The sequence below is a fragment of the Diceros bicornis genome, chromosome 19 (genome assembly GCF_020826845.1).
Source record: "Diceros bicornis minor isolate mBicDic1 chromosome 19, mDicBic1.mat.cur, whole genome shotgun sequence".
Taxonomy (NCBI): Eukaryota; Metazoa; Chordata; class Mammalia; order Perissodactyla; family Rhinocerotidae; genus Diceros; species Diceros bicornis.
The window spans coordinates 737,461-753,208 of NC_080758.1; the positions used below are offsets into that span (position 1 = coordinate 737,461).

At 63.1% G+C, this 15,748-nt stretch overlaps 1 protein-coding gene across 8 annotated transcripts in view; it reads left to right on the forward strand.

The window, feature by feature from the left end:
• Positions 1–15,748, forward strand: part of KCNQ2 (potassium voltage-gated channel subfamily Q member 2) — a 61,344-nt gene that overhangs the window by 10,674 nt on the left and 34,922 nt on the right. For 6 of the 8 annotated variants that reach the window (XR_009222867.1, XM_058562306.1, XM_058562300.1 and 3 more), the window contains exons 2-6: positions 7,692–7,782; positions 9,500–9,626; positions 9,980–10,155; positions 11,096–11,221; positions 14,768–14,878. Coding sequence is in view for 7 of the 8 variants with exons in the window: in XM_058562306.1 (XP_058418289.1) it covers positions 7,692–7,782; positions 9,500–9,626; positions 9,980–10,155; positions 11,096–11,221; positions 14,768–14,878 (631 nt within the window). In the remaining variant the exon portion in view is untranslated. The remainder of the gene's footprint in view (positions 1–7,691; positions 7,783–9,499; positions 9,627–9,979; positions 10,156–11,095; positions 11,222–14,767; positions 14,879–15,748) is intronic. The other 2 variants (XM_058562304.1, XM_058562305.1) reach the window with 2 other exon arrangements.

Below are 15,748 nucleotides of genomic sequence, written 5' to 3' on the forward strand. Positions count from 1 at the left end.
ATGGCATGGCCGCCCCCTCCCCACTCCCCCTCCTGCACAGAGCTTCCAGGGGACGAGGCCGAGAGCCCAGCAGGGTGGGGGATATGGGACCTGCCGGGGTAGGAGTCAGCCGTGGTGATCTGCGGCTCAGGCCAGCTCCCTGGACAGAGGGGCACTCAAGGGACCCCAAAGGTGCCGGCGTTGGGGGCACTTGTGGCTGGGGAGCTTGGGACGGGCAAGCCTGGGGGCACACTCCAGGTCTGGGGCCCCCAGAGTGAGCCAGGGCTGGGGGGAGACCGAGGCTCATAGGACGGGGCCCAGTGTCAACCGTGGAAGAAAGCACATTCCAGAAGAGGAGCCCCCCCAAATCCCGAAATCAGGAGTGAGTCGCCGCCCACTTCCTGTGGGTGGCAAACACGTGTGTCGACACTCAGACTTCAGAGGATGAGGGTGGGGCCCGTTCTGGCCCCCGACGGGCCTCAGAGCAGCTGTGCTTCGTCTAGTGACAGAGGTGGGTCTCCTGCCAGTGGAGGGGCACCATGGGCTGGGGTGTCTGGAGGGAACGGCATGTGGGTGGGCATTGGGCTCTCCCCCCAAGTCTGTCCTGCCACAGGGGGAAGCTGAGGCCCGTGGGGGAGAGCACTGGCCGGGCACGGAGACGGGCGGGTCAGGGGCTTAGCTGCCACTGCAGACCTTGACTGCTGGCCTTGTGTCTGCTCTGTTCTTTAATTGGGGTGAAATGCACAGAAGCGTAGTTAGTTGTTTCACAGTGAGCCATTCAGTGATGTGTGGTGTGTTCACCGCGAGGGGCGACCGCCGCTCTCTCTCCTTTCAGAGCTTTTCTGTCACCCGTAAACCCTGAGCCCTGTCAGCCCCCGTGTCCCCTCCGCCAGTGCCTGGGCTGGGGTACCGGTTCTGGACGTCTCATGTAAGGGGAACCGCACAAATGTGGGCTTTCATGTCTGGGTTCTTTCACTGCGTGTCGTGTTCTTGATTCATCCAGGCTGTCGTGTGCCTCAGCGCTTCACTCCTCTTTAAGGTTGGACAACGTTCCTCCCTGTGGACGGCCCGGTTACCTGCCCGTCACCTGCCGATGACACTCGGGCTGTTCCCACCTTTGGGCTGCTGTGCTGGGGCCGCTGTGAACGTTCGTGTACGAGTTTCTGTGTGGATGCACATTGCCATTTCTCGTGGAATGTGGCCTTGTTTTCAGAGAGCTGCGTTTGCCCCATCGTGGGCTCGCGTGTGGCCAGGCTCCCCGGCATGGCCGTGCCCCTCCTGGTCTCAGGACCCCCACATTGTGCCTTCAGAAGCCCTCTGGGTCCCTCCAGGACACAGGTCTCCTGTGCCTGGGCCCCTTCTCGACCCCTCACTCCCGGCCCGTCTGGCGGTGTTTGGAGGCAGTGCGGTGTGTGCCATCGAGCCTTGTCAGAGTGGGGCTGTGGGCCTTTGCTCTCCAGCTGGATCCGACCTCGGTGAGGGCAGTCTTGACTGTCGCTTGTCAGGACACGTGGGCCACCCCTGTGTGGGGGTTCTGGCTGTGCACTTGGGGGGCCGGGTGAGCAGAGTGGACAAGGAGAGCGAGTGGACCCCTGCTCAGAGGGTACCAAGACTAGGAGGGGCCAGGGCTCCCAGCAGAGTAAACTGGAGGGAATTGGGGGCCAGGCAGCCTCTCGGAGAGAATGATGTTGAAAATGAAACCTGGAGAACAAGGAGGCAGTGGCCCTGAGATGGACGTGTGGGATAAGAGAATTCCAGGCAGTAAGAGGAGCCTGTGCAAAGGCCCTGGGGCAGGGAACTGGCTGGGGGAGGCTGAGAACAGGCAGGAGGGGAGTGGGTGCTCTTCCTGTGGTCTTAGTGATAAGGGGGTCAGAGGTGGCTGGAGTGGGGCACACATGGAATGGAAGAGCTGAGATGAGGTCTCGAGAGGGAGAGGGACATCCAGGAGGATCGCCTGGTTGGGGGCTGTGAGCCTGGGGGGGCTGCTGTCATCTATGAGAAGGGTGGAGGCGGGGAGGCGGAGGAGACCCAGGAGAGCCCCAGGTGTGGGCATGGTGGGGACAGGGGTTACAGATGCTGCCCAGGGACGTGGGTGGACTCTGATGCGGACGGAGGTGCGGCACTCAGGTCCAGCCCCTGTGGTCTATGTGGGGACAGGTGACTAATGGAGAGCAAATGACTCCGTGTGGAGCTGCGTCTCCCGGAATCGAGTGGGCGGCGTCTGGGGAAATGGCCCTTCTGATGTGCTGAGCCAGCGAGTTTCCTGCCAAAGCCCCGTGGGGACAGCTCCTCCCACAGCCCAGAGCTCCTGAGCATCTGGGGATTCACCTCTGGTGACCTCTCTTTCTGGGGAGGGTTGAGGTCTGCAGGAGGTGAAGGGGGGCTGGGGGTCCCTGTGACCTTGGGCCTTCTGAGGGGTGAGTTGTTAGGGAGCGATGCCCAGGGAGGGTAGGACCCCTGATATCCACAGCCCCCCATCCTGAAGAGAACCCATGCCGAGGCTTCAGAGGGACACTGGCTGTCCCAGGAACACGGCCAGTGGGGTGCATTGAGGGGTCCCCTGAGAGCACCGTCTTGCCCTGGGCGTTGGGAGAGGGAGGGCTGGATGGCGGGTGGGGTTGGTGCAAAAAGGTTGTGGATGTGGAGTGGCCATCGTGTCCGGCTGGGGGAGGGGGCCAGAGTGGGGCCCAGGCCACGGCTGTTTGTGGAGGCCTCGAGTACCAAGCCAGGAGCGTGTCCCTCTGAGGGTCTGGGGCTCCCTGAGCTGGCCTGTCGGGTCCAAGGCACTTATTGAGCGCTTGCTGTGTGTGGCACGTCCCAAGTGCTCCCACCCCACAGCCTTGGGCTCAGATGGGTGCTGCCGAGAACCTGTCATTCTCTGACGAGCAGGCCCGGATGGGGTGCCGGCTGATGAGGGGGCGGGGCGTGGCCGCACTGAGAGTGAAGCCCGGCTTCCGAGGGGGATCTCTGTGTGCAGCCGTCTCGGGAGGGCAGCCTCCTCCTGCTCCCTCCACCCCGGCGGGACCTCGCAGTGACTTCTCACGTCTGGTTTGCGCCTGGAGCAGCCTTCAGCTGCCTGGCCTCTCTGTCATACCAGGAGACTGGAAGTGGCAGTGGGTCCTGGAGGCTGGGCAGTTCATTAGCGGAGAAATTAGATTCCAGGCTGCAGCGCCAGCCGCAGTCCTGATGGACGAGGCGGGTGGCAGGTTCCCCGGGCAGCCTGGCCGCAGGTCTGGGCCAGAGGGGACCTGCTTTGGCCTCACGCTGGCCGCTCGCTCACCGCTGGGCCCTGCTGGGCTCCCCTGCTCCCCCGGCCCCCAGGGAGACCCAGCCTGATTGGAGTGGCTGTTCCTCTGGGGAGAGGAGGTTTCTGCAGGGGGCACCCAGGGCCCCTCCCATGGAAGGGGTGCTCAGGCTGCACCCACATGGCCAGGGTGAGCTGCTTCAGAGCCTTCGTCTTCTCATCTGTAAAGTGGGCGAGAGCATCTTCCTGCCTTGAGCTTCGTCCTGTGCCTGGCCGTGGAGACTGTGAATTCTAGCCCCTGGGGCCATGGAGGGGAGAGGCTCGGTGTGGGGGACCCCTCCGCACCCGGGGGAACCCCTCCCCACCCGCCTCTCCCCCGCTGCCTGAGAGGAGCCACAGGCGCTGGGGCTGAGCGCGTGGGGTGCTGAAGACACGACTTCCCTTCCCCCAACTGCTGCCATTTGCTTGTTAAATGTTTATTTCATTAAATATGCAAGAGAGATTAATAACCCCAGGCATCTCCTGAGTCAGGCTTTGGAGGGAGTGAGGGAGTCTGGGCTGCGGGATTGACTGTGGGGGCTCTGTCCCCGCGTGCGCCACGGAACCCTCCTGTGGACCCCCATCAGCCAAGGGGAATTAGGAACCAGGTGGCAGTGTCTTTGTAATGTTTTTCCAGAAAAGAAATATTTCCTGCACTCAGATGGGGGGAGGGGGTGGGAGGGGAGAGACGGAAGCAGAGGGGTCTCTCCTTGGAGGCAGGGGACCCCCCTCCCGAGAGTGCAGGAGCAGGCAGATGCACACCCCCATGCACACACGTGCAACCCAGGACCTGCGGGCGTGGCTGCGGGGTGACCACCACAAAGCGTGTTGTCAGGCCTCGACTGGGGGCTCCTCTAGCTAATGCCCATGCCTCTACCACCCTCGGTCCCTCCCGTCACTTCCCACCTGTCCTCGGCCCCCTCCCTGCCCTGTCTCTCTGTACATCAGAATCCCAGCACTCAGGACTCTCCTGTGCCGCTGCCTGTTTCAAAAGAGGGGTCCCGCCTCTGCTCTGAGCTCAGGCTGCGGCTCAGAGGTCCCTCCTGACTTCTGGCTGAGGTCTCTCGTGCTGCTGGCTGAAGACAGTCCATTTGTTCTGGGTCCCGGAGTGCAGGAGTCAACCCCCCTCGAGGCCACCTGTGAGTTGGGGTGCTCTGGCAGGCTCAGGGCCTGGGTGCGTACTGGGGACGTGGGTTGTTCCGCCGATGCTTGCTCTCCAGGTGGCCTGTCTGCCCTCGCTCAGGTGAGCGCTGGCTGAGGTCCCTCGCCCCCAACCCCAGTCCATCCTGGCCCTGGAATCTGGGGCTGGGGACCAGCTGCTGGAGGTACTTCTTATCTCCTTGGCAACCGCAGCCAGGGAAGCTTGCGACACTGAATTCATTGTCATAATTAGCCCCAGGCTGCAGGAAAACCACCCCGTCCTGCCAGCGGAGGTGCCTTCCGCCTCCCTTCTTTCTTTCCTTGCAGCCTGGATGGTTCCCAGGCTGGAGGGTGTGAGAATGGCTCCCCAGGGTCCCGGGGCCTTGGTTGGAGATATGTGGCTGTGGCCCGGGTGGTGCTGGGAGTTTAACTGAGCCTTGCAGCTAAGGGATGGGGTTCCCAGCCTGTGGGGCCGGTGGAGCTGCTCACATGTCCCCTCTTGGGAGGAAGCAGACCCAGCCCATGTTCCCCACGTGCATCTCCCCAGCACCTCTCCCAAGGGGGAGAAGAGGAGAAGAGAGGTTCCTTCTGATTCACAGCTGCCAGCACCCGAGAGTCTGTCAGGAGCCGGAACCCAGGATGCCGGGGGTCTCCAGGGCAGGAGGGCCTGCAAGAGAGAAGGCAGGGGTACCTGCCACACTCAACATCCCCGCACGTCTGAAGGAAGCTCCGGGTCTGCCCAGGGCCTGGCGTGACTGCAGCCAGTGACCCTGCGATGGGATGCAGGGCTGCTGGTCATTGTCCCCCCCATCGTCCTGTGGGAGGGTGGCGCCTCGAGTCTGAGCTAGCCCCCTCCCCCGGCTCCCTGGGACTGGACCTCAGTGAAGTGTCCCCTGTCCCCGAGGATGCTGTGCCCGGGGACCGTGAGGCCAGGAGCAGAGCCCCCTACCAGCCTCGCGGAGCCTCAGTTTCCCCGTCTCTGAGATGGGCATGCTTGTCGGATGTCTTGGGGGCTGGGATGCTGCTGCGTGCCGGGCAGGGCTGGTCTCTGGTCACGGAGGCACCTGCAGACAGGAGGCCTGGAAATAAATGTATTTTCTCTGTTGTTCAGGGGCTGGGAGAGCGGCTGAGGCGTGGAGGGAATAACTAGTGTGGCGGTGTTTCTCTCTTGCTCTGTCGGGTCCCCTCTCTGGGCCTGGCGGCGTGGCTGACGTGTGGGTGCCCTCTCTCCTTGGGGGTCCGTCTGTCTTTGCTCTGCATGAGGCTGCCCCGTCTCTCCTTCCTCCTCCTCACCCGCATGGGCATGCCGCGCCTCTTCCCCGAGTGTCCGGCCTGCTGCCTTCCCTGCGCCCCCCACCCCCTGGTGCCGTCTGTGGTTGTCTGTTGCCAAAACTTCAAAAACTAAGCTTGGAGTGGCCCCGGGGAGGGTGGGCTTCTCTGAGGAGTCTGCTCCCCTTTGCCCACTGGGCGTGTTCCCAGGGCGGGCTGCGGATTTGTCTGCTTCTGAGCTGCAGGCGTGGATGGACGTCGGGTCACTGCCTGCTAGGAATGGCTGCACATCCGTACAGCATGGCCGGGCCGTTCCGGAAGGTTCCGAGATGCCGAGTTAGAGCTGCCCTAGGGAAGCAGGGCTAGAAGTGGCCACCTTGGGACCTGGGCCTTCTCTTCTTTACTTTGGAGGAGTGTCTTTATGCAGCGTGAGGAGCTGAGCTCCGTGGGTGCAGCCTCAGACTCAGAGTCTCCCCCACACGGGGAAGACCCATTCTCCGCCCTCTGCTGGTCCCAGGACGTGCCGTCCTTTCCCCCTCTGGACCGCCCCCTTGCGCTGCCTGTTCCCGTCTTGTCCCTGCCAACTACTCTTCACCCTGCAGGACCCGTCCTCGTGGACACCTCCTCAGGGAAACCCACTGGATTTCGTGTCTCCTCTGGGATTTCGTGTCTCCTCTGGGTGCCGCTTCTGTGATGGGCAATGGTTCCAGTCTCTCCCACCGCCCAAGCCTCCGGGGTTCTGCCCCGCAACCCTAGATTCTCCCCGAACTCCGTCCTGGCAGACCCACTCTGTGCACGGGCGCTCCTTCTCCACTGAGTCAGGAGCAATACTACCAGACGGACAGAGGACGAATATAAGGCACATGCGATATCTGGGCATCTTTTCCCAGGGCTCAGTTAATTGAATAAATTGCCTAATGAGCAAAGGAAATTAATTGTGGTTTTGAAATGTGACCGTTTCTCCGCGGGCGTTTGTCTGTGCCAGCGGGCACTGCCGCGCCTTCGTGTCCGCTGTCGGTGCCTCTGCCTGGGGCTGGGAGCGCCCTGGGGACGTCTTCACAGGCCACGCTCCTGGGGGGCTCGGGGTCTCTGGGTGCCTTTGCCAGGCCTCTTGGGGTGCACGGGGCAGGGCCGCTGGCGGTGCCTGGGATCCGGCTGAGGCTCGGAGTTCTTGGTGCTGAGCGACCTCGATGCAGCCTGGGCTTGTGTGCTGGCAGGACAGGCGGCCCGGGCACAGGGTGGACCACGCAGCATTGGCCTCGACATGTCTCAGCGCCCCCCTGGGAGGCCGGTGGAGCTGGAGTGACGCGGTGTCCAGGGTGCTGATGACACGGGAGGGGTGTGGTGTCCAGGGTGCTGATGACACACGGGAGGGGTGTGGTGTGGGCCCCGTCCAGCTTCCTCACACCATGTGCTTTCTGCTTCTCAGGAGCCCTGGACCCCATCCTCAGCCACCAGGGGCTCTATTCCCGGATACCCCACACCCACAGACACTCTGGCCAGAGGGTCGGATGGGGCCTTGGCCTCCACGCTGGCTGCACGGCGGCTCCTGGTTACCGCTGGTTGGGCACTGACAGGGCCCTTGGGGCCGCACAGCACAGCCAACAGACGCAGGGCCAGTGGGCGAGGGCGCTGGGGCGGGTGTTTGTGAAGGCTGGTGTTGATCGGGAGACGGGAAGGCTTCCTGCCTCTGAGCCTAGAAGGAGAGAATGTTCCTCGGACGCCCTCCGTGGGGCGGGCGCCTGGAGTCTGCTCCTTTCTTGTTCTCGAAGCGTCCAGGAGGCAGGCTCCCTTCCCTCTTTACTCTCCGAGTCCTGGGTACTTCCCCAAAGCACGAGCCTGTCTAGTGGGCGTCCTGGAGAGCATCGGGCGGCCCCAGGCATCACGTGGAGCCCTGGGGGGTGGCTGCTGTCGCGTCCCCCCTCCCCTCTGCCCTGGTGGAGGCCGTGGGGCTCTGCTCTGCAGACGCAGCCCTGGGCCCTGGCTTTGGTCCCCCTCCATCCTCTCCCTCGTCCTCCAGGTTCCTGCTGGTCTTCTCCTGCCTTGTGCTGTCAGTGTTCTCCACCATCAAAGAGTACGAGAAGAGCTCGGAGGGCGCTCTATACATCCTGGTGAGCCCTGCACACAGGCGGGCTGGGGAGGAGGTGGAGGTGGTGGACGGCTGTCTGTCCCCCATCCCAGACCCTGCCCACTGCGAACCTGGCCACCCCCCACGGGGACCCCCGTCTGCCTCGCACCCACTGGCCCTGCTCGTCTTTCTAGCCTCCCCTCCCGGCACTGGTGACGTTGCAGCGTCCTCAGCCCCCACCTGCCCCTCCCACTAACACCTCGCCCGGACCGGCCCCTTCCTGTGTCGTCTCAGTGCCTGGCGGCCCCACCCCATGCCCCACGCCCGTTCCCACCGCCCATTCTCTCCAGAGCCGAGAGGAGGTGTGGGGTGTCCCTGGCAGACGTGGGCGCCAAGCGAGGGTTGTGAAGTTCAGCAACCCTGTGATGACAGAGGCGGGCGCCATGGCAACCACAGTGTAATTTCTGTGTTGCTATTGGTGACGGAGGGGCGGCCCCTGGCTGAATCCAGAATGCCCCTCGGGGAGCCCCTGCCCTCTGTACTGGAGCTACACCAGGCCAGGGGTGCCACACCTCCTTTGCAGTCACCTGGGACCCTCCCTCAGCTCTGCCTTCCATGTTCCCCACACCAAAACCAGCTCACACAGGACAGGACACCTCACACCACCTCCAGCTCTCACAGGACAGGACAGGACCCCCCGCACCAGCTCACACAGGACAGGACAGGACCCCCCGCACCAGCTCACACAGGACAGGACAGGACCCCCCGCACCAGCTCACACAGGACAGGACAGGACCCCCCGCACCAGCTCACACAGGACAGGACAGGACCCCCCGCACCAGCTCATACAGGACAGGACAGGATCCCCCGCACCAGCTCACACAGGACAGGACAGGACCCCCCGCACCAGCTCACACAGGACAGGGCAGGACCCCCCACACCAGCTCACACAGGACAAGACAGGACCCCCCACACCACCTCCAGCTCATGCAGGACTGGACAGGACCCCCCGCACCAGCTTACACAGGACAGGACAGGACCCCCGACACCAACACCAGCTGACGCAGGACTGGACAGGACCCCCCGCACCAGCTCACACAGGACAGGACAGGGTCCCCCACACCAACTCACACAGGACAGGACAGGACACCCACACCAGCTCATGCAGGACAGGACAGGACCCCCCCACACCACCTCCAGCTCACACAGGACAGGACGGGACCCCCAGAGCACCTCCAGCTCACACAGGACAGGACAGTACCCCCCACAGCACCTCTAGCTCACACAGGACTGGACAGGACCCCCCCCCCAGCTCACACAGGATGGGATGGGACCCCCACACCAGCTCACACAGGACAGGACGGGACCCCCACAGCACCTCCAGCTCACACAGGACTGGACAGGACCCCTCACACCACCTCTAGCTCACACAGGACTGGACAGGACCTCCACACCACCTCGAGCTCACACAGGACAGGGCAGGACGCCCCACACCAGCTCACACGGGACAGGACAGGACCGCCCACACCAGCTCACACAGGACAGGACAGGACAGGCCCCCGACACCACCTCCAGCTCACGCAGGACTGGACAGGACCCCTCACACCACCTCTAGCTCACACAGGACTGGACAGGACCTCCACACCACCTCCAGCTCTCACAGGACAGGACAGGACCCCCCACACCGACACCAGCTTGGCCAGGCTGGCCCCCGCTCCTGCCCCTGGCCGGCGCTGGCTCAGCTGCAGCCTCCCCTGTAGGAAATCGTGACCATCGTGGTGTTTGGCGTGGAGTACTTTGTGCGGATCTGGGCTGCAGGCTGCTGCTGCCGGTACCGAGGCTGGAGGGGGCGGCTCAAGTTTGCCCGGAAGCCCTTCTGTGTGATCGGTGAGGCTCGGTGTGGGGAGGGGTTGGATGCAGGCCGTGGGAAGAGCTGGGCGTCCCTGTTGGCCCGTACGCCAGATGAGACCCCAGGACCTGCTCTTTGGGAAGCTTCTTTTCACCCGTCCGCTGGGCGTCAGAGCCCATGGTGAAAGTGGCCTACATCACAGGAGGGGCAGCCTGTGCCCCAAGCAGGGCTGGGTGGACAATAGTAACTGTCCCCACGCTGGGTGCTCCCCATGCAATACCCATCCGTCTGTCCATCCTCATGGACCCTGGGTCAGGGAACCCCCACCCCCATGCAGCAGAGACTGGGGCGCAGAGGGACCGGCCCCCCTCGAGCTCCGCTGTCTCCACAGACATCATGGTGCTCATTGCCTCCATCGCCGTGCTGGCTGCCGGCTCCCAGGGCAACGTCTTCGCCACGTCTGCGCTCCGGAGCCTGCGGTTCCTGCAGATCCTGAGGATGATCCGCATGGACCGGCGCGGCGGCACCTGGAAGCTCCTGGGCTCCGTGGTCTACGCCCACAGCAAGGTGAGCCGGCTGCCAGGTGGGCGCGAGGGGCGATGGCCTGGCTGGGTGCAGCCCAGGAGGTCTGGTCAGATAGAACCAGCTCCTCCTTTCTTCTGGGCATCCTTCCACGACGCGATGTCTTCCTCTCTCTCCAGAACAGCTTTTCTGCAAGGCCTGGTCCCTGTCGCTCCCTGCCCCGAAGCCTGCTCACTCCGTGGTTGAGTGGGTGTGCTCGGATCCATACTCCTGTTCACCTGCCTGTTTGGGCTGCGGCTTGTGGTGGCCGCTGGCTGTGGGACCCATGGGGAGGCTGCAGCCCTGCCTCCCATCCTGAGCCCCTCCCCATGTTGCAGGGACCTCCCACGAGGCCCAGACCCTGCCCTACCAGGCTGTGCTGTGAGGCTGCCCTGCTCGTGGGTGGGCTTATTGGCCCAAACAGCCTCTTCCCCACTGTCCTTCCTGTCGGAGCCCTGAGGCGGGGGCTTGGTCGACAGGACGGGGGCGGGGTGTCGGTTCCCCAAGGTGCTGAGGTGCTGGCCCCCTGAGGAGGGCATCCAGTCGGGGAGTCTCCTCCAGCCTCAGGGAAGTTGACTGAGGTAGGGACTCAAGTCCCTACCCGATGGCTGCCCGGGGACACTCCCAAACCTGAGCAGATAAGACGTGCTGGCTGTCCTCAGCCACTGTCCTCCCAGGTGTGAGGTGAACAGGTGCAGGGACCACCCAGGGCCAGGCTGGAAAATCAGCCATCCCCCGCCGCCTGCTACGTGTCCCGAGCTCGGGCTGCATGGCTGGACAGCTTCTGGCCTGGGCTGCTGGGGGCTCTGGGCACTCAGGAGGGGCGTCCGCCCCTAAAGCCCTGGACCCGCAGCCTTAGCTCACCTCCTTGGGCAGGGCCCTCGGTGCTCCTGGGGCGGATGGGCTGGGTGGTGGCCAGGCGGCCGTGACTCGGCCTCCCTTTCAGGAGCTGGTCACCGCCTGGTACATCGGCTTCCTCTGCCTCATCCTGGCCTCGTTCCTGGTGTACTTGGCGGAGAAGGGCGAGAACGACCACTTCGACACCTATGCCGACGCACTGTGGTGGGGCCTGGTGAGTCCCCAGCCACTGGGGTCACTGTCCTTCACCGAGGATGTGCTTGCCTGCTTCGGCCTTCCTTGGGGGCCCTTCTTGTGCTCACTGTCTGGCCCCCCACCCCCGGTGTGGCCCCTGACCCTCGGGGCCTGGACAGAAGACTCAACAGCTCTTTCTGGCCGAGCTGGCCAGACATGTCTCTCTGGGGCCATCTGCTGGCCACTCGTGACCATGATGCCATGTGGAGGTGGCAGTCCTGGCTGGGTGGTGGGGGGGGCGATGCGCTGGCCCATGTTCTAGTACAGAGAAGCCGGGCCCCCAGGGAGCCTGTGCCTGGCCATCTTCCTTCCTTCCTGTTGACCACATGTATGTGACCTTGGTGCTGGAGGGGAGGAGGGGGCAGTCCTGCCCGTCACACTGAGGGACAGGAGAGTCTGAAAAAGGGGAACTGGACCCCCTGCCCCAGGCTTACCTTCCTGGCTGCCCCTGCCCAGGTAGGTCTGGAGCCTGCCACCCACTGCCCGTGCTCATGGCCACTTGCCCCCGGGGCCCCTCGAGGGCGCCTCTCCTGTCACCCAGTGCAGGTGGCCTCTTCTGAGAAAGGCCTTCCTGGGCCACCCTCTGACGGACCCCTCTGCTCTGAAGAGAGCTCCGCCTGGCTCCTCCTCGCCTGTTTCCCCGGACGCCCTGGGCTGGGGGCTGGAGTGCCCCTCCTTTGCGGGGCTCTTTCTTGGGGTGCTAGACACTCAGCCCGGTGGGCACTTGGCCTGGGGTTGCGTGGAGGGTCCTGTGGGTCTGGGAGGGCAGAGTCCATTATTTCCTGGGACCCCAGACCCGGATCTGCCAACGCTGGCCATGTGGCCTTGGGCAGATACTGCACGTCCAGTTGCTGGGAAAAGGCGTGCATAGCTTTTACCTGGCATTTGAGCCAAAATCCAATTTATTTGTAATTACTTTATTAATTGCGAGGAGGTTGGAATCCGTGTCCTTCGATCCAACCACGCAGGAAGCAGGGAGCTCAGGAGCTTGGCGTGTGGTGGGAGTGGGGGATTGAGGCTGGGGGCACAGAGTGCAGTGCACTGGAGCCTATGGTGCCTTCCCTGAGGTCCAGGCTCTGACCGGCCGCGGCCTGCCCACCCCAGGCCTTTCATGGGCAACATGAAAGCATCTTTAAGAATTGAATTAAAATTTTTATTCAGGTGTTTTATCAAAGTAATACTTGCATATATTTAAACATGTGGATAGTACCTAGATGTCATGGTGAAAACACCGCTGTGCCCCCTCCCACCCTCCGGAGCAGACTCTGTAGCCCCTGTGGCTTTTCCTTGAGGTTTACCTCCGTGTTCCCAAATAAGACGCTTACACCGGTATTTCCCAGTTTGAACTTTAGACACTATTTATTTACTTTGTACTGCGATAGAATGAGATTCAGCCCCTCCTCCCAGTGAGCACGCTCTCCCCTCCCCCATCCGCGTCCTTCTTGGAAAACATCCTGCCGGAGCCCCGTTCCTTCTGCTCTGCAGGCCTGCACGGAAGTGTCCTCCGGGGGCCCTCACCAGCGTCGGGGTGTCCCCCCACGCACCTTGCTCTCATACCAGGCCCCCGAGTGCCGGCCCCTCGAATGCCTGCCCCCCAGCTTCCCCTCTCTTGAATCTGCCCTCATTTTGGAGGAGCACGATTGATGGCTTTCTAGGGGAGACGTTTTTTGAGACCTGCTTGTTTGAAAATGTCCCAGTTCCGTGCCCCCTGGCTGCGGGGGCCCTGAGGGTGGCGCTGTCCGTGTGTGGCGGGTTCCCCCTGACGCTCGGGCCCCTCGTGCACTCCTGGAGCGTGGCCTCAGTGAGCGGGTCTCTGGTCGGGACCGGTGCTCTGTGAGGCTGTGGGTCTGGAGTTGCAGGTCTTTCGGTTCCGGAATTAAAGACGGTTGTTTCTTCGATCATCCCTCTCTCCTCCCCCCAGGGGCTCAAGTCCTCTGGTTAGACCGGATGGACCTGGGATTCGTCCTCTTGTTTTTCTCAATTTTCTCATCTTTTTGACAAACTGCCTAGAGACTCCTCAACTTTATTTCTCCGTCTTTGATTTTAATTTCCTTTTCAAGATCCCTTTGTTTCGCAGACACAACTTCCTCTATCTGTTGGAGGACGCGGAGTTACAGAAGTCCTGCTCTCTGCTGAGCTCTGGATCCTCACAGAGCAGGGCCGGGTGGGGCCGGTGAGAGAGTGGGAGGGGTCTTTCCGTCCATCTCTCTGTGGACTTTCCCTGACTCCTCCCTGCAGAGGGGCTCGGCTGTGGGGACAGTCTCCCTGCCCTCAGCCTGCACAGACCACGTGCCCGCCCCTCCTGCCGAGGCTCTGACCCCGGGCAAACCTTCGGCCTCTTCCTGCCCCTGGCTGGGCGTCTTCCGTTCACTGCCCTCGGGCCTCCCTGCTGCTCCTTCTCGAAGTGGAGGGAGCGGCAGTCTTAAGTGTTTCGTTTCTTGAAATGTGTTTAGTTTGTGTTGGAAACAGTGGAATAGAGGATCCTGCGTGTGGTGAAGTGTCGACCGGGAGGTTTAACGCTGAGGAGTGGGTGTTCTTCCTGCCCTCGCCCAGCTCCTGGCTGCCCTTTCCCAAGCTTCCTGTGCCAGCTTACTGGCACCTTTCCAGAACATTCTAACTTCTTCAGACTTTTCCTCAGACTACACAGTGGGCTTTAGGTGGGCTCCATGCACAATTCCCAGAGTCTGGGGTATAGACTCTGGGAGGGTGTACCCTCCCAGGGTCACAGAGGGTGGGTGATGAGAGATGCCCTGTGCCCCAGCACGGGGCCCAGGCCCTTTGGGCAAGGCTTGCAGGAGCTGCCTGCAGACACCTCCCCGTTGGCCGCCCTCTTCTTCACCTGAGTGCCCCTCCATTTGGGCACTGCTCTGCTTGCCTGCTCCAGCCTCAGCCTCTGTCGCGGGAGGAGCAGCCCGCCCTCATGGCCACACCTCTGGAGGGTCCCTTACTTACCTCCCCGTCTCTCCCCTCCTGTCACCTCCTCCCCTGACCTCCCGACCCCTCCCCCTCTTCTGGCCTCAGCTTACATGTCACCCTCTGAAGGCCCCACATGGCCCTGGCCCCGTTTCTCTGGGCCTTGTCCCTGCCCCCAGTCGTTCCCTCTCTGCACTGTCCCCTCTCCGGCCCCGGGCTCTTGCCGAACTTCCTAGCTGCCCGCGCCAGCCTCGGGCTCAGACCCAGAGCCGGCCGGTGCCCTCCGTCCTGGGTGAAGCTGCTCTGCTGGCCTCCTCGGTTTTCCTGGCTTTCCCGGGTGTGAAACGGGAGCAGACCCTTTGAACGACCCCACCCCATGTGTAGGGGGAGGAGGAGAGATTTTGGGGAGTTTTGATGTGGTTGTTGCAGGGAATAGCATGGCTGTTGCTGCCCCAGGCCTCACTGGGCCCCACATGGGTGGCATGGAAGGGAGTGGCCTCCGTGTCTGTCCAGCCTGCCTTGTGGGGTGCCCCCGAGCCCTTGGTGTAAGCCCTCGGAGGGCTGATGGGGAGCATCCAGGCCTGGCCGAGTGACCGGGGCTCGCTCCCCACAGATCACCCTGACCACCATTGGCTACGGGGACAAGTACCCCCAGACCTGGAACGGGAGGCTCCTGGCCGCAACCTTCACCCTCATCGGTGTCTCTTTCTTTGCTCTTCCTGCAGTAAGTCGTGCTGCCCCTTCCTGCCGTCGGTGGGGTCAGGGTCCTGGGCCCCCCAGGTGACCACAGGCTGCCCTGGGCACCCATCTACTCAAGGGAATGTGGAACAGGAGTAGGGCTCCCAGCAGGGTCTCAGCAGCTTGAGTGCGAAGAAGCACCTTTCCCGGGGGGCCGGGGCGGGGGCTGCCCTGGCCCGGAGCTGGTTGCTTCCGTAAGACTCCGTTGGAGCATGCTGAGCGTCCCCGAGCTGTGGCCTCTGACCCCGCATCTGTGGGTGACTGTCGGCTCCCCCCGTCCAATGGGATTGGCCAGTAGGGTCCTCGTAACCAGGAGCAATGCTGCATGGTGACACGGCTCCCTAGTCAGGTCTCCCAGGGACCCAAGAGCCCATCTCCTGCAGAAGGGGCGAGGGCTCTATTAGCAGGGCAGGGGCAGTGGCAGAGGTGCTCTCCCAGGCGGTCTCTTCATCGTGGCCCCACAGTCACTGCAGTGTGGACAGATCAGGGGGAGGATTGATCTTTGGGTCCAGACGTGTTCAGTGTGGGCACTGCCGCTTCTGCAGGCCCGCCCTTTCCTTTACCCCAAACACCAGTGTTTCCTGCAGCCTGGTCACCTGTGATCAGGGACTGAAGCCGTGGGAAAGTGGAGCCCAGGAGGCCCCGTGGGGGGTGCAGGGGAGGGAGGGTGGGGGCCGTGGTCTCCGGGCCATGGTCTGACCCTGATAAACTGGGGGTCATGGTCTCCGGGCCATGGTGACCCTGATGAACTGGGGGCCGTGGTCTCCGGGCCATGGTCTGACACTGATGAATTGGGGGCCGTGGTCCCCGGGACGGGGTCTAACCCTGATGAACTGGGGGCTATGGTCTGGTGTGC